Raw genomic sequence first — 27962 nt, forward strand, 5'->3', positions numbered from 1 at the left:
ATAACAAACGTACATTGTTATTTTTTATTAATAACCTGTTATGCTGCTATATAAATATATAACTGTGTGCAATGTTTTTTATACTGAATACGAAATGTAGAAATTTCCTAAAACTACCTAAGTAATATTTCCTTTTTTCAACAACAAAAGACGGCTATTTCTCTACATTCTTATGTTAATATCTTTAAAAGTCAAGAATTTGTATTTTGGTAGCATTGGAAAAACATTAAACAAAAACCATCAACGTTTCTTAATTTAAGAATTCGAACAGATGAAGTTCCATTGCAAGTGTGCACACTACAAAATCTTGACGTATTACTCGTTTTCATAATATAATGTTATATACAAAAAGAAAATTCTTCGAAGTTTTCCTCGAGTATCATATTATTGAACATGTGAAAGAAAGTAAGCAAATATTACCAAGTTTTAATATCAGTATGTGACAAGTTATAAACACGAGCTCATATGGTACCATATTTGGACGTCAGCCAAAACTTCGCTACAATAATATTCTAAGCCAAAAGCCTTAGCTTGCCATAACGCGCTACATAATAACCAAAGTATTGCTTAATTTGAACCCTATATTGCCTTTCGTTTCATTCACAGGATTAGCTGTCAGAGCAAACTCATTCGGTTTAAATATGTTTTGTTAAAATTCATAATATCACTAGCAAATATAATGAAGAAAAACTACGGTTTCTTGTGGATAATGTTGTAGCTACTAGCTACTACATAGTATGAAACAAAGACGGTTTCCGCCATCTATACCCTTAGGTCTTTTAAACTACGCAACGTATTTTAATGGGGTTTTTATAATTAAGCGGAGTGGTTCAAGTGGAAGGTTTATATGTATTATAGATCCATATTACAGTAAAGAAAAGGCCACAATCAACTTTCGTAGCTGAAAAAAAAACCAATTAGATTCTGAGAAATTCTTAGTTGCAGCTTTGAGTTTGGAAGTGTTTACATTCCCGTGCTCCGGAAAGCACGTGTAGCCGTTGCATCCAGCAACTGTCAACAACAGGTGTGAACTGTCCTGTGAACTCTTTCCGGTTGTGGCAGCGAGAAAATAAAGAGTGCTCCTGTGTTTGAGCGCTACAATATGTCTCGAGAGAGACTAGCTAACTGCCCAAGATAAGAAGGTCATGGTCATCATCATCATAATCATTATAATAAAATTCATCACCATTATGCATATCACATATGCTTTTGATTGAAAAATAATTTATATATTTAAATCTACAATGCATAACTATACATTAGTTATTATAAGGAATAAAAATTAAACCAACATATATTTAATATTAATTGTATTTTCTTAATTATTAACTGAATTATTAATTATTATAGTTACAAAAACTTAATATAATTCAGATAACAACAATATTTTCAAGTAAAGAAACATTTAACTATTTCATTTCAAAAAATATAATTTTCTGAGTGTATATTAAAATTACTTATAAGATAAAATAATATAAATTAATTCAAAAAATAAATTATATACATAATTTAAGGAGATAATTATTATTTACATTTAGACCACGTGTCTCTGGTGACGTGGATTTAATATTAATATATCAAGAGCATAAATTAAATTAAATTGTATTTAAATAATAAGTTGTAAAGTACAATAAATAAAAACTTTCACTTTGAAATAAAAGCCTCAATCAATGTCCTAGTTTGCTAATCGCACATTTTGTGTGACAATCTTGACGTTTACCTTAGAGGAAAGTAGCCCTATTAGTATTACCTTAAAATCGAATTAATAACTTTATTTTCGATATAATAATAGGATTATTATAAAATTGAAACTAACTTAGTCAGCAATTCCTGAACAAATCACTCCGTATTTCACTTATGAAATGTTGACGAACGACTTACGTTGATTCCTTGACTTCCTCTTCAATGTGGTTCTATTTATTATAGTTATAGTATTTTTCTCACAGAATACAGATCCGCTCTTATTCTACAGTGTGATTGTGCACCTAAATCATAAATCATCACCGTAAAAGGACTACCTTACGTTTTTTTTTAAATCGGACTCACAGTTTCTGAGATTAGCGCTTTCAATTATACAAAGTCTCCTGTTTTGTAATAATACAAGTATTGATATAAGTTAAACTATATATAGAGATATATATTCCAATGGCAGAAGAAGTTAAGATAAACTTTAAACTTGCTAATAGCTCTGCTATATGTGCTACAAAAAGTTTTTAATTATTAATCTTTATTAATAATACAACGCTATTGCAGTTAACTAGTTGTAACCAGTTTAATTTTATTTGCAAAGTTTACATCTTATAAAACTGGTATGGTTGGTTGGTATGGTTTGTTTTAGACCTCAATTATGTCATGTTAATTCAAAGTCAAAGTGTTCACGTACCTTTCATCCTTCTCTCATTGGAATTAGCTATAATTATGGTAAATCAGTTAATTTATCACTAACACTGAATTATCACAATACTCTAAGCACGCATGCTGAAAAAAGATGACTAGTTTTTTCTTAATGTTCCCAGCACGATGTATCCTCGACACTCAAAATTTGTGTTCTCCTGTCGTTTCCTTCTTATTGCTTTTCTTATCGGACTTAAATCCATCCTCTGTAATAAAATATATAATTATTTAATGTCAATACTATGCAATAAAGTGGGTTCTCCCTTTTAACGAATTACTTTTAATATAAGTATTATGTCTGAAATTGTAACTTGACACAGAATGCCTTATGGAATTAAGTTCGCCTTTTGTTCCATTTAATTTGTGGTGGTCAAGAAAGTCTCTAAATATATATATATATATATATATATATATTGTTGGTTGGTTACTAGATTTTTTTGTACTAGCTCAATTTGTCTTTACATTTTTCTGCTTACTTTTACTATTGTTTTGTTTACTGTATATTTACCTAGTGTAGCTTTGGGTTTGGGCTCGTTCCAATCCTGAACTTTTCCAGACATGAAGAGAATAAAGAACAGGTTACTCAAGAAATAAAACGCGACTGATATAAAGAACACTTTCCTCCAGTCCGCAGCGTTTGTCTGTAATATAGGATTAGTATTAGTTAACAAGATAAATTGTAACTTTAGAGATAATAAGATGATTTAATAAACTGACGTCATTTGATTAGTTGAGTATTAATTTCAACATCTTTACATAATAGACTGCCAAATCAGCCATATTGAACATGACAGACAAGGTTATAACAATATCATACTTGTCATTTAGCTATAAAAGTGATTTACATGAAAATTTTACGAGATATTTAATTTGTAAATTAGGCGATCACTAACTTTCTTGTCGATACCTCTCAGTGTACATTCCACATAAAGTAGCTTTACGCTCAGCCAATCTTTTAAGTCTTTATTCAAGAGCACTTCTAATAAGCACCACGTGTAAGGTTTATTTTGATTTTAGATGTATCGTGATCACTTTTGAGCTATTTCCGATTCAATTAGTTTAATGGGTTTTACATTTAGTTGGAATCGGCGTTAAATGATAATACCGATATCTAAAATACTCTGAAGTTATTTAGTCTATACAATAATTGCTATAGCTTACCTCATCTTGAACAACAGCAGATACACTCAAGGGTGCCATGATAGAGAAGATGTTACCACAGCCGTTAGTGATACCCATCAAAGTGCTGGCAAAGTTTGGTGACAAGTCGATATGTGAGATCTAAAAAAAATAATTTCCGTATTCAATATGATGCATTTTTTTAATTCTAAATAATATTGTTATTATACTCGTATGTTTAATTTATGTTTAGCAGGACGCGGATGTTTTGGTTGTGATAAATGTTACATTACACATAACCATTAAAATAACATTACAATAAATATTTAATTATATTATTCGTTAAAGCATATAAAAATAACAAAAAAAAAATTGGTATATTGTAAAATAGTCCATCCATAACATAATAAAGTCATATTTATTATATATTTTTTTTATAAAAAAAGCATATAAATATCATAATATTAGGAAGTAAGTCGAGGTCATATATCCTCATAGGGATATTATTATTGGAGTCTATTATATTAATTTTAAATAAATATCTAATGTGGACTTACCAAGAAACCAACGTAATGAGCACCATTGAGTCCAACTGTGACGCAAAGCAATGCCACAGCCAAAGGTATATTACCAGTTGGAATGTATGACAGGCCCAATAGAGATATAGCAGGTCCCCAAAAAGCTACAAAAAAGAAAAACTGTCAATCGAACTGGAATAGACACAGAATTGAAATAGAATATACTAATTCCAAAAAATTTGGTAAATTTATGTTTTATAATATGATGGAGGTAGGATGGACTAGAATTTTACCAATAGTATTGAAGATTTTCCTCGTCGTGGCAAGAGTAGCAAGGTTTCTATTTACGAGGAAATCGGCGGTCCAACTGAATATAAAACTGAGTATGTACATCGCGACGTATGGCAGTGCTGATAGATAACCGCTCTGTGAAATAATAAAAAAAGTTAATGTCAGTTACCATTGATACTGTTTTACATGAACATCATCAGGTTACTGCAATGGATGAGATGCATTAAAGAAGGGCAATATCCCTCTTTGGGACTAAAGGTAGGTTTTTTCCTGCATACCAACGGATTGAATTGAATCTATTACAGGCTCAAATGATAAATGTATTTTAATATTCAAGCGAATCACCATTAATGCAAATTCGAATTAGAATTGCCGACGCAATTCTTATAATAATACTCGTTTTATATTTTAGAATTCAGGTTTAAAAATAATTTTATTTTGTTACAAATAATACTTACACTTTTTATATCGACTCCTAAAACTTTGTCCATGTATGAGGGCATCTCAGTTAGTAACGTCCAGAAACCAAGACTTTGTCCACTGTGAGCGAGCAGAATGGACCAGAAGGGTAAAGACGTCCAGATACCTTTCCACGGGACGGGCATTTTCTGAAATTTAGACAATTTTTCCGGTGCAAAATTTTAGTTTAAACCCTTGAGTTATTCAACGTAGGTAACATTTTTTGTCCAAGATTTTAAATGGTTGTACCTTATAATATTATACTCAATAAAATATTGCAGAAATAGAAGCGTATTATATACAGTGGGTACACTAAGTTATTCATTCTAAATAGGCCAGTATTTGTCTTAAAAATATATTCCAAGACTCGTAGTTCGTACAATATAAATTGAGCATAACGCTAAGACACTAGATAGTAATATCACATTAAAATTGAAAACAAACATTAACATTATGATTATACTCTTTAATTAAGTAAAGGTAATTATTACCTTTTGTTCGTGTGCGTCTGTGGGCCCAGTGTTACATTGGACGTATTTCATTTCTTCCTTTGTGATCCATCTGCTTTCACCGGGATTTGAAGCGCCAAATATGAACCAGAGAATGGACCAGCCCAGACAGGTCACCCCGGCGACATAGAACACTGAAGGCCAGCCCCACTGACTTTCAGATAACACTCCAGCAATCGTCATTTCGATAATCGTACCCAATATTGCACCTGATGACAAAACATATTATAATGATTTAATAAATTGGTAAACAAGTACATCTTGTTGACGGTAAGTTTTTAAATGCTATAAAGGGCTCGTAGAAAACCTAAATCCAAATGAATTATTTACAAATTACGTTTTAATAAAATATGTAATGAGTTCATCCAACTTTCTAGGAAACCTCAGCTGATGAAGTAAGATATTACCTGAATATACGATAGTGCCCATTCGACTTCTTTCTGTGATCGGTGCCCATTGACCTAACAGACCGTGTAGACTTGGGTACAGCAAACCCTGAAATAATCCCATAGCTATTCTGCACCCGATTACTGCCTTCCAATCTCCCTAAAAAATAAACAAAGTCAATAAGATACGTATTATTTGCCGTAGACGTGTGTGTAAAAAATGGATCGTATTTGTTGAAAGAATAGAATAGAAGTCTCCATATGTTATCATTTATCATTGAACTAAGAATATTCCTCAACCTTTTGAAATTTTCAATGAAATAATTTCCATGTAATCCTCTCTGGCTTTTATTCATGAACCTGTGAACAGCGAGGGTCTAGTTCTTGTAGCAGGTAAAGCCTTAAATATATTTACCATTTTACTTAAACAAGATAATCGTATTTTCGGGATTTTTAAAAGGCCTTCAGACAATCTTATTGCTGTCTTTAACTTGTTTTAAGTTAAAGGATTGATTGCGTATAACAAAAAGGGTAGTAATTTAAAAGGGTTGATGGAAAGCCTATTTAACAAATTATACGAGTTTGTCTTGATCACTCGCTGCTACGTCTAATGGTATTAAATGTATTTTTTTCTACGATTAAAATTGATTGGAGTTTTAAATTAAGTTTTAAAGAATAAGTCTCCCAATAAACTTTATTCAGAATATAATAAATATCGTAGATGCAATGTCATTAGTGAATACTAGAACTAAATAATATTTTCAATTCAAGGTTTAAAGTGTATGAGCTGTTTTTTTATATTACATCTCATTCAGACGCATTCTATAATACATTTTAATTATTTATTCAATAAATTAAGTAGATAAGAGGAAACGAATGCCTTAAGGCAATGGATAAGACTTATAGTAGTCAAGTTCTTAGTTATTTTCGGTATCACATCATCCTCGCCATGATCTATCGCCATCAAGATATAAAAGTTATGCATTGCCTATATATGATTGTAAATTCAGTACCGATTTTGTGCTGCAATAATACGATTTTACAACCATAGGAGCAACTGTTTCCAATTATGTCCTGAGTAATACTGGGTTTGCGTTAATTCCGTCGTTCACAGAGTTCCAAGTTCAACAGATCTTCACGTTCAATAGTACGACAATGAGAAGCCAAATTTTAGTGTCAAATTTTAAGTAAATAAATATGTAAAATTTTATTCTTTCCTTTTGCTTTTAATACTTATAATATCTAATTATTTTTAATGTATAATTTAATTCTTCTTTTAAAATCATACGTGATAAAATTCAAACAACAAGAACTCGTTACTGTCAAAATGGGAATTCCCTAACAAAACTGACATCAATTAGGGTTCCGTGAGCAACGTAAATAGGAACCGCTGTTTCGAAACAAAAATCCGGAAAAGTGCAAATCGAACTCGAATTTATTTAAAAAAAAATTTGAAGGTACATATTATCGAAAATAGTTTTTTAGTTGCTAAAACGATACATCATAAAAATAATTAGACATCTGTTTAAGCTTGTGCCAATGAACTTGAAACCTTCAAACGATACCCCAGATGACACGGTTAACAATATTCTAAATTTGAACCGTCATTCCTGGCGTAGAGACCCTGTTTATTATGATTTAGATGATATTACTTGCCGAAAGGTACGGAACCTTAAAAATATGTAAATAGACATTTATTTGCTAAAGAACAATATTATCAGTTAGTACAGATATATGTAGTTAAGCACTGTACAGTACGACCATGAACTTTATATAATATTTCTTCGGTTTTTAAGAGTCTAGACATTTTCTTTTCCAAACCGATGACATTTTAATTCAATAGACATTCGTCTTCCAAGTGCAATAAAAAATATATAATTTTCTATAGATACTATAGATATATATTAGTTTTAGCTTACAACAGCAAGGAAATTAAACAAAAAACGATTCTATTTACAAAAGTCAAAAGAGTAAACAGCTTGTAAATGTCCCACCGCTGGGCTTAGATATCCTCTTCCCTCGAGAAGATGGTTTGGAGCTAATTCCACCACGCTTCTCTAATGAAAGTTGTCCTCACGATGTTTTCTTTGCCCACCGAAATCGAGATAAGTTAAAAACATATATTAAACCTGTACTCCTCGGCTATGTTGCACGCGTTATAACCACTCTACCATCTCTGCTCTCGGTGCAATCTCGAGAGGTGTGATGCTTCATTAATTATTATTTAATCAATGATTTTGAATTTTTTAAATGTGCACAGAAAACATTCCATAAAGGTGTGTAGTAGAAATACATAAACAAATATTTAAAAGAGTGAATCATAATTTGTAATGCGCGATTTTAAGCAAATTTACACAAGCTCTGATCATCCAAACAAATTATGTCAATATTAGTAATGTTAATGTTAAGGTCAAGATTTTTTTAAATGCATGTTTAGCAAAAGTCAAGCACTCATCAGATAGAACACGTAGATCTTAACCGAATGTCGTGGTTTCAAAGCCGGGTAAGTACCGCTGAGTTTTTATAAGCTTAATTTGTTTATTCACAATATATCGTGATCGGTGATTAATAGAAAAAAACTTAAGAAGAGGCAATACATGTTGAATATAAAATTGATGTTAATATTGTAAATCTCCGGCACTACCATTGCGATTTAAAAAATATTTTTATTTAGTTACCTCGTTTACAAATTAAAGTTGTATAATATACAACGCCATATTTAAAGGAAAAAAGCACAGAAGGCCCAAAGAAATATATAAACAAAAACGCGCATGCGAGACGTTATTTGAAATATATTTAATATAATTTTCAGAAAAGAATACTATATCGTATCATGTATTACCTAAAATACAACTACAATTTATTACGCCTTAAAAAGTCTTTCGTGTACAAAGTTTACTCCCACGATCTGAATATTTATGAACCCTAAAATCAAAGCATTTTGATGAACTGCATCCTGTATCCCAATTAAAAAGTAAAATATATTTTTAAACGGGAATGTTAGGCTAAAATGAATAAAACATTATCAGCCGTACTAATATATCAGAAGACACTTTTAGTTATACTTATTCAAAAAACCTACGTAACCATAATACGTAATACTTATAAAAGAAGACGCAGCGCATTTTGGACAAGATTTAAGTTTGATCCGCTTTAAAATTAAACGAATCTCGTGACAGGCCTGTAGTCCAGGTTATTGTAATTTAATGTACAAATTATCCATAATACGTAGTACACTTTGAAACATTACATCTTTTCAATTAGATAGGTAATATCTAAATAATGCAACGTATTAAAAAACTCGCAACGGTAGTTGATGAGTAATCTTACTAAACTCGAAATCATAGAAAGTAAAATGTCCGATAATTGTATAATTAATTTAAATTGAAAATTGTTTCAGTTACAACATCAAAATATACTTTATTCAAGTACGCTGTAACTTCATTTCTCAAGAATAAATATAACACTATCACCATAAGGTAGATTAATTAATTACCACATGAAATTATTTTCTAAATCGTTGTCCTTTTAATTACAGAATTTTAATCAAGTAGGCTTTTACAGAATTGTATTAGACGTGACCACCGGTTTGAATTAATTAGTTTTGCCGAGTTATAGAAATCAATCAATTATAGATATCAATTTATTAATTATTATAAGTAATTACTCCCTTCGGGTTGCAGAAGGTTCACCTTAGTAGGCAAAGTATTTGTCTTATATTATTAAAACAAAATATTAACGTTTACTTGGTGTCATTACCTCTCATGAATCTAGGTAAAGAAATAAATAAACAGATAGTTTCACAGTTTAGGTTATACCAAGTAAACAGGCAAGAAACTCAGAAGATAATTTTTTTTGGTAATCAAATAAAATAGTTATTTTAACAAAATAGAATTAAATTTATGTACATATCCGCTTGAAACTAACAGTTACTAAGTTCACAACTTACCACATCCGCAGTAAATGGTACGATAAGGTTAAGGAGCCCGGTCGCAGCCATAGAAACGAAGATAAGCAGCCTGCCACCGAAACGTCCGGTCAGCATTCCAGCTGGTATCTGCAGCATTATGTATCCCCAGAAGAAGGACGAGAGTATCATATCCCTGATACTTTGACTCCAGTCGAAGACCTGGAAAGAAAGACATGTTTTTATGATTTTTCTTTATTATAAAAAGTTCTTCTGAACCGTTGTATTTCGAGTACTACCGAGAACCGATCGAAAAAAATTAAATTAATTTAATAGATTATCTTAAGGATATATGCATGTACGTATCTAATTTTGACGTGGTGGTAATTTGACAATTTGGACTTGGTGGTAGGGCTTTGTGCAAGCCCGCCTGGGTAGGTACCACCCACTCATCAGATATTCTACCGCCAAACAGCAGTACTCAGTATTGTTGTATTCCGGTTTGAAGGGTGAGTGAGCCAGTGTAACTACAGGCACAAGGGACGTAACATCTTAGTTGCCAGGGTTGGTGGCGCATTGGTGATGTAAGGGATGGTTAATATTTCTAACAACGCCATTGTCTATGGACGGTGGTGACCACTTACCAACAGGTGGCCCATTTGCTCGTCCGCCTACCGATATCATAAAAAAAACACATGCGAGTATATACATATATTTATATTAATATAATGGGGCAGCATGGCGGAATAAAAGCTTCAAACGTTTCTCTTGACAAAGGAGGAGGAAAACCGGAAACTTATTTCGACGATAGCGAGATCTATGTTACCAAAAGATTGATTGAAGATACCAATATTGTTGTGCAAAAACCGAAAAGAACCAGCAAATAACTTACATTTTATTTAAATTGGTAAAGTTAACGAAACACATTTTTTTGTGATTTAAACCAAAAATATATAAAAATCTACTTGAATATTAATATGCAATATAATATAATATGTGTATATTGATCTTCCCAATATTAATAACACTCGCGAGATTGCCCTTTGCGACTGCGATGGATTAAAGTTCAGCCAACGGTAAAGATATTGATTGTTTCCAAAAAATACAAGAGTGAGTAATATTATGGATACTATTGTTGGCGATTAAAACATCAATCTTTATTTACTCTTCATTTTGATTTTAAGAATACATATCATAAAACATATAATTATTACGAATAAATGGATTGATTTATTCAACGGTAATCGTGTTATTTTTGTATCGAAAACGTTGAATAATAATGCTAAGGTTTTTTTATGGCATTGGTTGGCAGACGAACATAAGGGTCACCTGATGGTAAGTGGTCACCACCGCCCATAGACAAAGGCGCTGTAAGAAATATTAACCATTCCTTACATCACCTATGCGCCACCAATCTTGGGAACTAAGATTTTATGTCCCTTGTACCTGTGATTACACTGGCTCACTCACCCTTCTAACCGGAACACAACAATACAGAGTACTGTTATTTGGCGGTAGAATATCTGATGAGTGAATGGTACCTACCCAAACAGGCTTGCACGAAGCCCTACCACCAAGTAAATATTACCAAGGCTGCAATAATTCTTTAAATTTTCTTCTATGTAATTCAAATATTCAACTTGAAATTGGTATTTATGAATTGGTCACGTTAATTCAATTAATTGTGCTATAATTCATAATTCAAAACATGACCGATGAAATACTGCGACGTGTATACTTTTGGAGTATCGTGGTAGAAAAGGCTCCAAACCAAATACCTCCACCCCAAAGGAAACATGCACAGAAATGGAAATATTAACATAATTCTAAATAATTTGTACTCAGATCATATAACAATAGGTAGATGGTGCACGCGGAACATTGTTAAGCATTTATTACTATGATTTACTAAAGGTTTCGTTGTTTAAATTTGTTTTCCGTATTTCGGGAGCCCCATATTTTGTTTTATATTCTGAGAATTAGTACAATAAAGATAAAGTAACATTCGGCACTTAAACGGCAACCAAATTTATTTGATCCAGTAATTTACCAAGAAGCAAATACGAATTGTTTCAGTTTATCCCGAAAGTGTTTTTATGCAAAAATTCATTTCATTCGTGTCATTTTATTGGCGATCGCTTATTTTGTTCCGAGAGCGAAAAAATTCAAATATTGTATCAGTTTCGCTGCAATACTTGCTATTCGGTCGCCTTTATTGTCCGGGGCTTGATTCGGATTATTTCGAGCCATTTTTTATAACGTAAACGTTCTAAATTTTGTTTTTTAATTCCATTTGTATTTTAACGTTAATTTGAGTCGTCATTTCGGTGCGCTTTTATATTGTAAATTGAGCGAATACTTCAATGTCAATTTTTTTTAAATGATTACTTTAATATACAATAACAAAACACTTATTTAAACATAATTTATTTTTCCACCTTAGGCACGCACGTTTCATCGTCGCCGAACAAGTAATGAATTCTTAACAATTACTCGTAAACAGCACATGAAATTTACGTCAATGGGTTGGAACCTGTATCATTAAACACCCCTTAACCATTAACACTAGGTAATGTCTCGTCTTTTCGGTTAAACGTTATTACAAATATAATGGAGATCTTAGGTCACACAGTTAACAGGGCATTGAAGTTCTAAAAAGTAGATTTTCCGACTTTCAACTTCGACCTTTCGATCTTTAAACTATTTATAAAGCCAGAATAATCAACCCCGAACGCATTAACCTTTGAATATGAAAAAACATATAACATACGCATGATATAAGATAAACGGGTATAATTGAAACGGCTATAACATGAAATGAATACTCACAGGAAAACCGTATTGATTGGGTTTAGTCATTCCAAGGATGGTCACACTCATGCTAACCCTTGTAGCGTAGGAGATTGTCGTTGCCAAGAAAAGGAGGAACACTACGATGTGACGCATCCCGATAATTCTCTCTGAAACGAAAAAAAAAAAAAAATTATTAAATTATTTGTTATCGTAATAAAGTCTAGATGGTGTTAACTCTAGCTTTCGATCCAGGTAAAACTTATAAATATATGTAATATTTAAATACGCGGAACTTGTTGTTAAAGGCATTAGAACTTTACGGGACAATGGATTCGAAACGAATCAATCTCTTTGTTTAAAAAATAGTACGGAATATACAGTGAATTCATAAAACATAAATCTAGCTCAAAAAATCAATAGCATTAACGCCGATAAAAATTCATCAAACATTTTCAATGTACACTTAACGTGCGTCAAATGGATATTGAAAGTCGTAACCAAACCAGTCACGTATCCACGACCCATTACTGGCGTATCGGCCACATGCACTACAACGCCCATTCATCTTGTATCTTATACGAACATTAAACAGCGCTGTTATGACAGGAATTTGTTTATATTATTTGTTTCAGTAATCCTAACTTATAATATAAACTCGAAAGTCAGTTTTTAATGTCATTTACGTCTTTACTCATAGAGGCGTTCGTAGAGGTACATCGCCTCTATGAGATTGAAATATATAATGTCTGTTATTATGAATTTAAAATAAAATACAAAACGGACACTGTTTTACTTAAATAATTCGTTGTTTCCCAGGATTAACGGTCTGCTATGAGTCAAAGTCCAGTGGAATCTTAGACTATAGGTCCAAATCAGGGGAAAAAAACCCATTAAATTTTCTCTTGTAAACACCGCTGAATCGTTATTTAACAATAATTATTTAGTGATTTTTAATTATTTAGAACTCAGTAATTACTCTTTTATCAATCAATACTAATTATCTCAGATAAATAGCAATCAATCATTATCATTACATGGTATAAAACAAAGTCGCTAGCCGCTGTCTGCCTGTCCCTGTGTATGCTTAGATCTTTAAAATTATACAACGGATTCTGATGCGGTTTTTTTAATAGATAGAGTGATTTAAGATGAAGGATTTTTTGTGTATGATACATGCATAATTTAGTAGAGAAACAGTGATCATTTTAGAGGTTTCTAATGTGATTTCGTAAATAAACATATTTTTTTGCACTTACATTGCAAACGCTGGCTGTTAGACAGATCAAAATAATGTGCGGTATTGTACACCTTAAAAAGGTCTACAAAAAATTCCGTCTATCTCTTAGGGTTAACCCACAATAACCATTTTTTATCCTTTACTTTTTAAGAAAAATAATGGCTTATTTTCGAAGAGATTTTAAGCAATACAGCATTTCTACAATTAAGTATCTTTAATTCATTGTCCATTAAATACAGATCAATATGGCCCTTTAAAGCATGTAATTTAAATGAACATATTCGATTTAAAACGCAGAGACATAGCGGTTCGTATCGTCTAATTACCCAAAAGCTGTGAACTTTGCATATAAAAACATACTGTAGTATATATAGTATCAGCATTGCACCCACGCGAAGGCGGGGCGGGTCGTTAGTCTTATATAAAAAAAAGTGTATATTATTTTTTAGTTATATTTTTACTTTGGTATACGCCAGGTTGAATAGTGGCAAAAAATAGCTATTATTTACTACATGGTAAGGCTTTTTGCAACGCATCAACAATTTTTATAACATCTGTATACCGTCTACTCAAAAATATTCCAACACCAAACATATAAATTAGTATTTCTGTGTTCCAGTTTGAAGAGTGAGTGAGCCAGCGTAACTATAGACAAAAGAGATCAAACATTTTAATCCCAAAAGTTTCTTTAAGTACCAATGTAAATGGTACTGCCTACCTACCCCCTATTGTACCAATAATAGTAATGAACATTGTACGTGTAATGTCAACTCCAGTTTTCAGTTATAAAACGAAATGAGATGTTAAACGTTAATGAGTACATGAACCGAACGAGGCGAAATTGTCTGTCGTATGGAACACATCTAACATATTTTTATAACGAAGCGTTTTTATATACTTAAACGTCCTTGTGCTGGATGAATATGTGCCGCATCTGTGGCCATTCACATTCGATTCCCAAAACTACTCAAAAGAACAAAATGCATTTGGCAAGCAGTTTGGCAAATTTACAGGCTGTTGCTAAGATAAGTACATAATTATTTATTCATAGTTTAACCAAGAAGTATAGACGGCATATGTAATAGTTTTCTCAAGATAATAACAGTATATTTATAGAGTATATTAATACGAAAAGGAAAGAAAAATAACGTGAGGTCACTTTTGATGTATTTTTTTGCACGCCGACAATAAAAAAGCAATCATTCAATTCGAGTAATTTTAATACTTGCAATTTTTTTCTACTGCAATTAGTTATAAAGAAATTGTTACATAATTGCAGATGTACGCGTTTCCATATAAGAAAACTTCTCACGAACCACACAATGCGGATAAACTTTATATAACATAGAATTACAATTATTCGAACAAAAACAATGTAATGAGGATCGTGTTTCATTTAATCATGACGTACAATTCATGGAGCACAACAATACTCAGTAACACTGCCTGGCGGAAGAATATCTGATAAATGGGTACCTACTCAGACGGGCCTGCACAAAGCCCTACCATCGAGTATATATTTACATATGGTAGATATATTAACATAATTGTATTTAAATAAAGTTCAAAAAGCAAGTCCAATTAATAAACAATCACACTGTTTCGGCGTTTGTTGTCAAAACATGTTGTTCCTAATTAAAATACAGAAACATTTCAAACAGTGACAACAAAGAGAAATTCGTTGAAGACCTTCAAGACTCTTATTACTCAATAAATGTAATAAATAAAAACAATCATTAATTCATTATAAAATATGAGCCGAGACGGTATCGTAGATAGGATAAGTGGAATCATAAATATATCATAGAATCATGGATTCAAATCTGGGCCTCGATTGTTGGTAGTATTTGAAATTACCCAAAGGAGAACCGTGATTGGCTAAACCTTTTACAAGAGAGGGCCTATTCTCAGTAAGATATTTTAGAGTTAAGGAATTATCTTTACCGTCGAAATTACTCTTCAGTTGATGTTTTTCTTTCAGTGTGTCATCCTCTTGAACTTTAATATTGTCATGTTTATGCCTATGTTTCTTTGTATACACCATATTTAAACTCTTAAAGACTAACAACGTGTCACGCAAACGAAGTACTCGTTTGAAAATAAAATAATTACTGACTGAAATTGATAACAAAATTAACATTGATATCTATAATATATTTAAATCCATATCAATATACTATATTATCAATTGACACAGCGTCTGTATGTTGTGAATTCATCAAAATAATTAAGAGAGTAAATTCTAGTTGTAGAGTGAAATTTCTTTGAGTGCGCCATTCCGTAACGTTTAAATGTAAGGTTTCTGACGATATATATATAAACTTAACAGAGTAAGTTAATTAATATAAGTAAAATAGTGTTGCATATCGGTAGTCTACTATCGATATTCTATACAGTATCGATAGTATTGTCACGTGTCAATACTAGAGTAAATTCTAGTTTTAGAGTGAAATTTCTTTGAGTGCGCCGTTCCGTGACGTTTAAATGTAAGGCTTCTGACGCATATATTTATCATTGACAAATAAACCGATTTATCTCAATGGTAATTGGTTAATGGCAGCCGATGACGTAATTAAAGACCAATCGGCGTTCAAAATTTAGTTAAACAGTGGAGCATTTCAGAAAATTAATGTTACTCGTTTAACTACGTTTATATTGTAATTAGTGACTGCCTCGTTGGCTTAGTAGCTGGATATAAGGCTGCAGGTCTCGAGATCCTAGGTTCAAGCATCGTGTGGCCGATAAACGTTCTTATGATTTTCTGTCGAGAATTTTTCGGTGGTATTTTTGGAAGTTGTTAGTTTGTAGTCTTTCTGATTTACTTTTGGTCGTTTCAGTTTTGCCGTTGAATCATGTTATAAGAATGAGAGAACAGAGTACGAGTATGCACAATAATATGTCCAGCACAGTTAGCTCCTCTTCCTTAAGATTATTTCCTTGGCCGGAATCAGTCAGGACAGCACTACTGTCGTCAACAGTTTAGCGTTTGATTATATTTCAAGATAATTCATTTTTAATGCGAAAAAATACGCAGTTAAATATAAATATTTTTGTAACAGTACTGATACAGGAAAGCGGTACAATAAAAAATGTTTATCAAAAGATGACGTCACAAAGAACATCGCAATATAATAAAGATTAGAACGATAAGAATCTAAATATATTATTTGGAAGTCAGTTTATCACCATATACGTTTCGTGGAAATTAAGCGATAGTTATAAAATTTCGTTATCCCACTGCTGGGAATAATGGGACTGCACTACCAAGCTAATCGAATCCGGTGTACCAACAACAACATGTACAGCCTGTAAATTTCCCACTGCTGTGCTAAGACCTCCTCTCCCTTTAAGGAGAAGGCTAGGAACATATTCCACCACGTTGCTCTAATATGGATTGGTGAATTCACATGTGGCAAAATTTCGTTGAAATTAGACACATGCAGGCTTCCTCGCGATGTTTTCCTTAAGCACGTGAAAATTAAGTGGTGCTTGCCTGGGTTTGAACCGGCAATCATCGGTTAAGATATACGTTTTCTAACCACTTGACTTCGTTTGGTGACTCTAATAGCTACGAAACATCAAATAGTCTTAAATTATCTAATAGGTTACTTTAATTGGATATATATGGATATTCTTTAGCATATTTTTACTTAACGATATATATATATATATAAACTTAACAGAGTAAGTTAATTAATATAAGGTTAATTAATATAAGTAAAATAGTGTTGCATATCGGTAGTCTACTATCGATATTCTATACAGTATCGATAGCCTATCGATAGTATTGTCACGAGTCAATACTATCGATAGTATTGTTTTCGAGGTCAACTATCGATGGTCAAACTATCGATATTTCTGCAACGCTGAAGTAAAAGATATTCGCAAATAATGCGTTAACATTTTTTTAATTCCTTGAATTTGTGCCATAATAATAATAATATTTAAGTTTTGTTAGAATTAAGAGTAATCATTATATTATTTGATGGTAGATCGTTGTACAAAACCGTAATGGATATATAACACACACCTACCGGGTGTGAGTGTGTGGTTTGAGGTGAGGAGAAAATAGAGCAGCCTGTATAATCTGTATGACTAAATATTTCGTTTAAGATGTTTACTCCATCAACGCACGAAAACTTACTAAGGATATAATTAATAACCGAGATCTTCTGTTAAGATGGAAGTGTTCTCTCCAACGAGCGAGTTTATTTTTTCAAATGTACGTCGCTCCTTGATTCCGTTGATGTTGAAAATAAATTTATATTTATTTGCTCTTCAATTGTCCGTTATCATAAACGATATCTGCACATCTAAAACTCTGAACGTTGTAAACGATGCAATAACACTTGAATTTATCGAGATCGGTTTAATAGCAATTAACAAAACAAACAAAACAACATAGCTCATAAAATTTCACAAGATTGTAATCTTATATATTGTAAAGTTAATGCCAACCCGAAACCGAAATTAAATTATATCGCGCTTGATTTCGACGCGAGAAACGCTAGTGATGAGTTAGTTCCTAGAAATTCGAATATTCACTGATTATTCGTGATTGTTGTAAAGATTTACGGAGTATAATTATGTTTGCGTATCGTTACCAATCATTGTTTGTTTACCAATCAACGTATGTCTTTCTTATTTTTCGAAACAAAACGGGACTACGCAGCATGAACACCACACAGTATATTGACAATGTCGCACTAAAAATACTTTTCCAACGAAAGTGATAGGATCTTATTTGCTAGTGGCGCCAATTGGTTCAACTAGAAACGATAACTCTTATTGACAATAACATACATATAATAATTTCGGAAGTTTTGTCATCATTCTCTATCGTCGTCTCACAAACTTAAATTAATAATATTTATTGTGCTCGCTAATTAAATTTGTTCATTATTATAATTTCCTGTTTGAGTCTTTCGTCGAACTATCATTAATATTTCGTGACAGAAGGTCAATTGGTTCTAGCGTTCAATTTATATTCAATTAAAATATTTTAAAATATTCTAGTTACTGAATTCGACCCTGACGCTTCGTATTAGAGCACTCGCAGCTTCGCGTGCTGTCCGACGGGACATTGCTTTTTAATTTGTCCAGTCTATAAGTTGATAGTAAACGACCATTGTTCATTAACTTCCGATTTTCGTGATATATAACCCAAGGTACTCAAGAGTGTGATTATTGTCAATCCATTAATATGTGCATGTAATTACTCGCGAGTGTGATTATAGTAATTCCATATCCATATTTTTAACCGATTGCCAAAAGATGTTTTATAGATACATATAATATTAATAAAAATATAAAATTAATTTCAAAATTAAGAGAAAATGCTCCAAAAGTGAAAAATTATGATATTTATATACTGCAAATCTTTGTGAAATGAATAATATATTTTGAATTAAAACTGCTTGGATAAGGAGGCCAATTCTATAAACTAATAAAGATTACAATAATTTCACGATTCTATTTCTCAAAAAAAAACCTCAGCGGAACCGTAATAGGGTAATTTTGTACAAGATTTTAATTCAAACGTTATGGATAACGTTTTATTTTTATTGCGATAAAGTGAAATTTTATTGGAGATTTGGTCTCTTGGCTAAGTAATAATTATGTCAAAAGGTAGACTATTGAAGTAAATTCAAAGATAAAGAGGTAAGGACAATTCTATATTTTAGTATGTCTGCTGAATATACGAAGTATGCCTTTAAAATACATATTATTCGTTGTAATAGGAATTATTGTAAAACGATTTTATATATGACCGAAAAATTACTGTAGGAAAAAATATTATATATTATTATTTTTTTTACGATTTTTAAACACTACGTAGCAAATCATCCATATATCTATGTGATTATAATGTTTGTATCGCAATGTGCATATTAAATATGGGGAAGACTTCAACGCGCTCCTGAATTAAATCACTGTATAATATCGACGAGAGCTTTGGGAAGACTGGAGCCTTCTTGTTTAAAGAATATTTTATGAGTTTGTTGTCCGTTTGATTTTATTTTTTCCATCACTTATTTTATCCATCACTATATTCATCACGTAATTTTAATGTATGTTCTGATTGTATTCTGTTCGTGTACCTATGAATAAATAAATAAATATTCTGTAGTGCAAAAGTGAGTCTGAAATATTTGTAAACACATTTTTATAGAGCAATGTTGCACTAATGATCTTATGCTCACAACCAAGTCAAGAGAGATAATGTACTTTTCCGTTTAGTTATTAATTTATAAATATAAATTAAATATTAATGAAATATAAAACAGAACGCTTGTAACTACGTTTATACTTTTATTCTGACGTCTACAGACAGCACCTCTTGAACGTGTTAATCACCGCTTCACCTAATCTCGTAGTTAACAGAAACTGACCATAACCTATATTGATATAACAGAGCAATGTATGCAATCAGAGCGATCGAGTGATCTAATCTGGATAAAAACACTCGAGATAGCTTCTGTTCCTTATCTAATCTATATTTTACCACTTAAGTTTTGTGTTTGTCATTGTTAATACATGGCGCTAATCTTGGCGCTGAATAATTAAAATCCAGAAAAAATATCATTAGAACTAAGATATATGCCGGTTCGAAATGGCTCAGATCTGAGAAGATACCAGTCCAGAAAGCTGGGACCTGAGAGGAATCGGCGATCGAAACACAACACGATTATATTAGACAAGCAAAACTCGGCAGGCGTTGCTCCGTCTGTGTATACTAATTGTCTATCGATTGAACGATGTACAAATTGCTGCACTGCAGCGACATGTAGCGCCAGTTGCAATGAAGTGGATATTATAAAAATATTATCCATGAAAAATTTCCTCCATGTGCCTAAATTCATTCATGAACCGAGGTCGAAGCCTATTAATCTTAAATAGTCTAATAATACCAACATTTATTTTTATACATTAATAGTTGTAGCTCTATTCTGCTTTCTGGCAACCAAGCAACGGCAAAAGAAGTAGAGGTCGTCAAGTCAGGAGATGGGAAGATGATTTGAAACAGACAGCGGGACCATTCTGGATGAGAGTAGCAAGGGACAGGACCCATTCAAGGAATTGGAAGAGGCCTATGCCAAAAGGCACAAACTAAGGGACCTCTTGTAACCCCATGCTTAGGAATAAAAGGCTATTATTATCATAGTTTTAGCCTGTGTCCTCCCTTGGAAATAAAGATTATTTTATACCTAAATTAATACTTCAGTTCAGTGGTTTGGCTGTGACAGAGCCACAGCACAGACAGACAATTAGAGTTACTTTTGCATTTATATTATTATTATAGATAGTCCAACTCGAACTTTAATGTTTCAAGAAATATATATACACAGACATACCTGTTTTATGTCTTTAGTATTAGATGATTTCCAATTTAATCGCTAAGCAGTTACGTTGACACGGCGACCGTGACACTGTCAAGGTTGGTTCGCACAATGCTATGTTCATCCGAACAGAAATAAAACATCGTTACTACGGCGCTATAATCACGCAACATTTTATTTTTATAAAACCTATTAATATATAAATTGTAAAAAAAAGATTGTCATTTCTAAATTCAAAGAAAAACATAATTTCTATATCGTATAAAAAAAAATGATTTGAATTTCTCGTGTTATAGCGTTAGCAGAAAAATTAAAAATAATATTCAACAACAATAACAAACAATACAATAGATAAAAACATCAATGCACTCCATTACAGAAGAAACAAGTAGTATGACATTAAAAGGCAATAAAATTGCAATGTCAGCTTTAACATGAATAGTGATCTCCAACTTCAACCTCGGGTGTAGTGAGATTTAACTTACACAGGAAGATAGTGCAAGTATGTATAATATATATGTTACTGTAAAAGCTCGAACTACGGTAAATCTTAAGATTTTCCAGTAAATCAGTTATTTTAACATGCTTACACTTAAACAAAGACGTACGTGTAATGACCTCTACACTTTACACAAAATAATTCACTCTAAAATAAATTCTTCTGCCTTAATATCATGTTTTAATTTTAATATAAAATTTAGATCTCGTCGAGAACACTTGAATAGTTTCATACTCAGTGTTCACAGTAATAATACATCATATTATAATCCAATTGTTAGATTTTGTCGTACTTACAAACGATTTACTTTTAAAACACAGTGACATATTAGACATATTCAATCCCAATTTCCCAAAATTTAAAAACATTGTAAGGAATATTATATCTACGATTCAATGATCGACTGGAAATACTTAATAATTTATTGACAGATATTTCTGAATTTATGAATTTTAATCCTTTCTCTTTTTTTGATTATTGTAATATTTTATGATTATTTGATTTAATGTATTATTTTAGTCTCATAATTCAAATGGATGTATTGTTATTAGCTTAATTAGTTTATTAGTTTAATAGTAATAAATATTCAATGTTATTTAAATAATTTAATTATTAATGTTACATAATTTCAATTTATGTTTGTTGTAATTTATTAATTTTTGATTATTATATAAAATAGTACCAGACTGCATTGATATATAATTGATATGAGCATGCCGTGTACACATGCTAAGGAATGTAATCTCGCTCAAAATTGTGTAATTCCGTAAGTTTAATGTATGTTCTGATTGTATTCTGTTTGTGTACCTATTAATAAATAAATGAATAAAGATTTTTGACTTCGACTTTGACTTTCACTCTGAAAATATTTACACATTACATTTACAGTCGGATTTAATTTAATTAATCTCACAGATTTTTTAGAGATTTTATGACTTTTTAAACATAATAATGATATGAAAACCTTAAAGATAATTTCATATTTTCTATCAGATAAGTTTTATTACTTATGTTGACCTGATTTGTTGATTGATCGATAGATTCATCTGTAAAAAACTGTTTCGACATCACCGAAAGTGTTCAAGGTCACACGATTATTGTAGCTTAATTACAAATACTTTATAATAAAAATAGCTTGGACTATGTCGTAATTAAATAATGACAATTTCAATTTACAACGTTTTTAAATAGAGTTCATTTAATAGCTAATATGCGATTTTAAGCGAACCTAAAATCATAACATCTAAAATATCCCAACCATTCCTTCGTTTTTTGAAGTCGGTTAAAAAATCAATTCAAAAAGGTCCGCAAGAAAATATGAATCCGTAAAATCATTTTCGATACATCAAAATATACAAATACACAAAATGTGCTCAACGGAAATCATCTACTCCTAAATAAATTCGAGAGTGAGTTCTTGAATGGGCTTAAATCGTGCATATCGAATGCATTGTGGTTTATCACAATGAGATCTAACCACCTGTGTCGTCGATTGTTTGCTCCACGAGGTTCAGCGGCTTTCGTTATGAATTGAAAACGGAAATACGCACATTGTATATAAGTAGATCATTTTTTATGTAAACTGCTCGCTATATCTATGAACAGGAGATAATCTTTGAGGATTTTTAACTTCTTCGAAAAATCAATGACTAACTTGTAATCCAGAGTTAAAACTCGGTCAACACGGCTCAAAAATTATGACAATTTTTGTGCTATATAAAAGGCAAATACACAGATCATAATTAAATTCGATGTTATGATCTTGACTAGCGGGACTTTGAGACTCATTTTAATAATAAGTAAGTCTTGTAGTATATAAACGAATATCAATAGCCAATCCATATCTAAAACTGTGTCACGAAGTTACAATCTAAAATTATTTTGAAAAGGGTTGTGGTCGCTGTGTGTGTTTGAAGGACAGTTTTAAAGTGTTTGTTTTAAATAATAGTAATATGATATTTTGGTTAGATATTTAGGCTGATAGCAGAGCTTATGTACGTTCGTAAAATATATTAGTGAACAAACATCTCAATTATATCGACGAAATAATTTTTCATAATTCTATTCGCCTGGAGGTGAACGTTTCATTCCCAAGGCGTGTTATCATTTAAAAAGTTAATCGTTTTATAGTATCATTTAACGCAAAAATGTTTTTTTTTTTGTAATTTAGAACGTACGAGTAAAATCATCATCAGATCACCACCAAAGATTTTTACTTTGATCTTCTGGTCAATTATTCTTGGTAGAATCTATAATTTAAGCCAGAGTATTTATTTTTTTATTACAAATTGATTTTCTTGTAAGAATACATATGTTCGATTTTAAAGTTGGCCAATTAAATTCAATGGATCAACAATACCGTCTTATACTTCGTGTTGTTTGTGGACTAGACTGACTATTTACCATTAGATGGTAATTTGATCTTTAGATAATAATAATAATAAATAATAAATATTGGACAACATCACATACATTACTCTGATCCCAATGTAAGTAGCTAAAGCACTTGTGTTATGGAAAATCAGAAGTAACGACGGTACCACAAACGTCTAGACCCAAGACAACATAGAAAACTAATGAACTTTTTCTACATCGACTAGGCCGGGAATCGAACCCGGGACCTCGGAGCGGCGTGCCCATGGAAACCGGTGTACACACTTCTCGACCACGGAGGTCGTCAGTTAGATAATACATTAGGTCGTCTTAAAAGTAAAAAAGTACAACGCAAAAAATTATAAAACTAGGTTTCCATATAAGCGTGGTTCCTTTTAACTTTGCCGTTGCTATTGATAGACGCAGTTTTTGTTGTCGAACCTAATCGTCATTGTTGTTTAAGTTTTTGCGTTATTAATGCTCGTATTGTGTTTTATTGTTTTGACTCTGTTTTAAGAGTACTTAATGTATTAAACGTGCGGTCTTTATACGACAGTTTTAATTGTATTTTTTTTAATGGAGTCTATTATAGTTTGTAACGTTAGGCTTAATTCACATTGCGTGCCGTTTTGTAGTATATATGTTTTTCCTGAAATGGCGTATTTATATGTACATGCGAGTACATATAAATACGCCATTTCACAGTATGCAGGTACCAGGTCTAGAAAAACGTATCAGCCCGCAGTACACAGGTTACAGGATTAACATAACCTCCAAAAGCTTAGCACTGGATCGTTTTTGTCGAAACCTTCTGTGTGAATAAACTAAGTTGGGACTATATAGCAATTTAAAAGTGATTCAGATTAAATTATCTTTAAATATTTATTTTCTTATAATCTTTTACAAATATCACTTATAGATAAATACTATAAATATATCTACATACATAATATGTACGTACAAAGAAATAGCTTATTTAAGAGGGAGGGAGTTGGTGGTCTTACAATGCTCGCGATATTTTTCGGGACTGGCGAGCATCAGATGAATATCGTGAGGATCGTGAAGATCGTGAGGAAACCTGCATGTGTCTTATTTCAACGAAAGCTGTCACATGTGTATCTATCACACCGCCTTGGAGTAGCGTGGGGAAATTAGCTCCGATCTTTCTTTTCATCGAAAGAACAGGCCTTAGCCCAGCAGTGGAAAATTTACAAGCTGTTCATTTACTTTTTTTATTATATATATTTTTTAAAACTAAATTTTAACTAATAATTTTCATTTGATTTTTTACAATAAACAGAGAAAAAAATATCGATCTAGTTTGTCAGTAAGACAGTAAAAATTGTATTTAATTAACTAAATAACAAATATTTCGTAAGTAATCGATCGCAAGACGCCAATTTTAGTTTTCATCATCGACGTAATTAATAATTAGAGATCAATTGAAGTTTTTTATGCAGATTCATTTAAATTCGAATACCAAAATATATATAAAAGGATCTAAGAATCTATTCCACAGTGACATGGCAGTGAGAGTTCAGAGAGGTAATAGTGTCAGGTCAGTAGTTAGGTCAGTCAGTCAGTTAGGTACAATGAAGGTAAATTTTTTGGAAGGCGCGTATACCGATCTAGATTTTTTTCCATTGCAGAATTTAATATTTAGAGATTACCAATTCAGTTTTTTATACATTAAAATTAATGCACGTTTAATTCGTTTCATGTACATATTTATAACTTTTATTTACATAAAAATATTTATATTAAGACCTTACTTATGTACAAATATAATTTAAAAGTATTTATTCTACAAATCATGGCCACGTGAAACTGTAGCTTATGAGTCTTGTTTTGTTTACGAAGTAGTTACAAATGGGCCACATAGGCACTGACGCTGTAAGAAAAATAAACCATTCCTTACATAGCATCCAATCTTGGTAGCTAAGACATTATGTCCCTTGTGCATATAGTTACACTGGCTCACTCGAGTACACCTAATGGTGGTTTAAATTCACTTTACCTTCGTTTTATTGTCTCTTTATCGAAATAACAGTCTTGTTATCAGTGGGAAAGATAATTAAAACCGAATTGGATTTTAATTCTCTCACGTTCCAAAACAATAATTGCGTTGCTAAATAATTGAAAAGGTTTTTGTATTTATTTTTATAAATAATGTACGCAACATTCAGAATGTCAGGAAATAAAAAAAATGTCAACATTGAAATAATTACTTTTTTAAGTCTAAATAAATATATACTTTTTATTTAGTATTCGTTTTTAAATAAAAAATGAAATATAATGTGTTCGAATTTTGAATTCTAGTTAATATTACACAGAAAAAATTTAAATTAAAAAAATATTTTCAATGAAACATTGAACAGCCACTTCCTTGAGAATAGTTAGAGTAGACTTAATTAAAATTAAATATTCGTCATTTTAACATTGTACAGGATTAAAGGCCAACCATTGCTTTCGTTTGCTTATATTTTCGTTCTGAGGTTAAATAGTGTGCTAGGTGAGTTTTGAACACGCGAAGGAGAATGCTTGCAGCATTTCTAGAGTGATGAAACACCTATAAACCTACAATATGAATATTAACTATAAATATACGTCATTGTGCACATCAAACATATTACATTTAAAAAAGTGATTAATGTGTTGTACAATACATGACTATTGGTCGTGTTTAAAATTGACGATTCGAAAACGCTTCATTGTGAAGTTTACTTGAATAAAATACATTTTATTTGATTTGACAACGGGCGGACTTAAGGCTAATTAGCCATCCCTTACGGTCAACCCGATTTGAGAGAGATTAAAATCATAATCTAGGTAGGTTACTTGCATAAAATTACACACAAATAATATAATTATATTTAAAATTTGTCTTAAAAGAGTTTCTTGATTTTATTGTTTTAGTTTAAAATCTAGAAAAATTATGTTTAATTTTTTTTGTGTTTTTTTTTTAACAGTTGTTCAGTTAACTGCACGTAGTAAGTCCGGAAGTACACACGACAAATAAGTTAGTAGTATGACCTATAATATTAGCTACGTTTATTTCTAACATTTAAATAGATATAGGTAGTCCACACTGACTCACCAGGCTTAGGCGCCGATATCTCCTGTTCGATGACACCCATTTTTAAAAACTGTATTTAAGTGTTCTTTTTAATTATAATTAAATTATAATATATTAAAAATCACAGTCCACACGCTTTGAAGTCGTTCGTTCGTTTGGTGCGATAGTAGTACGCGCAAGGGCAGCGCCTTGGTAGTACAGGAAGCCGAGTCTGAGTGCGCTTGCGCCGGTCACGGCATATTTATATATTGTCGCGTGTATGTCCGTTCTGACCGCGGGTTTCCTTGCAATTTTAGCTACAAATTCTATGACAATTTAATAATATTTTTTTTATCATTTCACATAAATAATGTTGATTTTACTTTAGTAGTGGCACAGGATACTCAATTTAGGTATAACCGGCATTACATTATGAATATATATAATTTAATTGAATCAATGTGTAAAGGCCCTTTCAAATTCATCTTCCTTTCCAATAAGGTTTTGAAGATTTCACCTCGATTGTTGGTTTGAATTCACATATTTATACAAATATTATTTATTATTTTAATTATTAACATCGGGGAAGACTTCCTTGTGATGTTCTTGCTTTTAAAAAAACATATTTTACATTTATATGGATTTATTTAAAATATATATTTATTTGGAAATTTTAAAAAACACTATAGTTCAGATATAATTCTTATTTTATACGTGTAATTATTTGACTAATGGTGTTAAACCATCTGAACAAACTGACATCCACGCACGTCACTTCAAACACAGAGTCACATTGAGACCAACGCTCCAAGACGTACATTAGTATTATTGGAGGCTTATACATACATTTATAAAAAATAATATATCTTCTACACAACTCAATAAACCACACAACAGCGCAATTCAACTTACTACTAACGCCATCTATTATCACGTGAAAAAAATCAACAATATTTTTTTACTAACTTAATAGTAATACTAGTTAAAGCGCTTTGACACCATCTATAAGTACGTTTATAAAACTATACCATAAAACCTTGACACAACTATCAATAATAACTTCAAAGTTTCGACCCAATTGT

General features: G+C 31.5%; 1 protein-coding gene across 1 annotated transcript; it reads right to left on the reverse strand.

The window, feature by feature from the left end:
• Window positions 1-2465: 2465 nt before the first annotated feature.
• On the reverse strand, window positions 2466-27108 carry LOC113397981 (putative inorganic phosphate cotransporter). The gene is made up of 11 exons (XM_026636519.2): window positions 26923-27108; window positions 12413-12543; window positions 9626-9805; window positions 5698-5836; window positions 5273-5499; window positions 4781-4930; window positions 4325-4457; window positions 4071-4195; window positions 3556-3675; window positions 2903-3035; window positions 2466-2600 (listed from the first exon to the last, which is right to left on the reverse strand). Exons 1-11 carry the CDS (start codon window positions 26960-26962, stop codon window positions 2536-2538), a joined length of 1443 nt encoding a protein of 480 aa, XP_026492304.1. The 5' UTR covers window positions 26963-27108; the 3' UTR covers window positions 2466-2535.
• Between the last annotated feature and the right edge of the window lie 854 nt (window positions 27109-27962).

Source organism: Vanessa tameamea, chromosome 13, assembly GCF_037043105.1.
Source record: "Vanessa tameamea isolate UH-Manoa-2023 chromosome 13, ilVanTame1 primary haplotype, whole genome shotgun sequence".
Lineage (NCBI taxonomy): Eukaryota > Metazoa > Arthropoda > Insecta > Lepidoptera > Nymphalidae > Vanessa > Vanessa tameamea.

What these genes read in the sequence shown, in the direction of transcription:
- LOC113397981 (XM_026636519.2), bottom strand. Translation starts at nt 26,962, where the DNA reads ATGGGTGTCATCGAACAGGAGATATCGGCGCCTAAGCCTG. An exon ending in TACCATTTACTGCGGATGTG is followed by an intron (nt 5,837 to 9,625) that starts GTAAGTTGTGAA and finishes TTTATTTTTTAG; the next exon opens with GGAGATTGGAAGGCAGTAAT. An exon ending in GGGCACTATCGTATATTCAG is followed by an intron (nt 5,500 to 5,697) that starts GTAATATCTTAC and finishes TTTTGTCATCAG; the next exon opens with GTGCAATATTGGGTACGATT.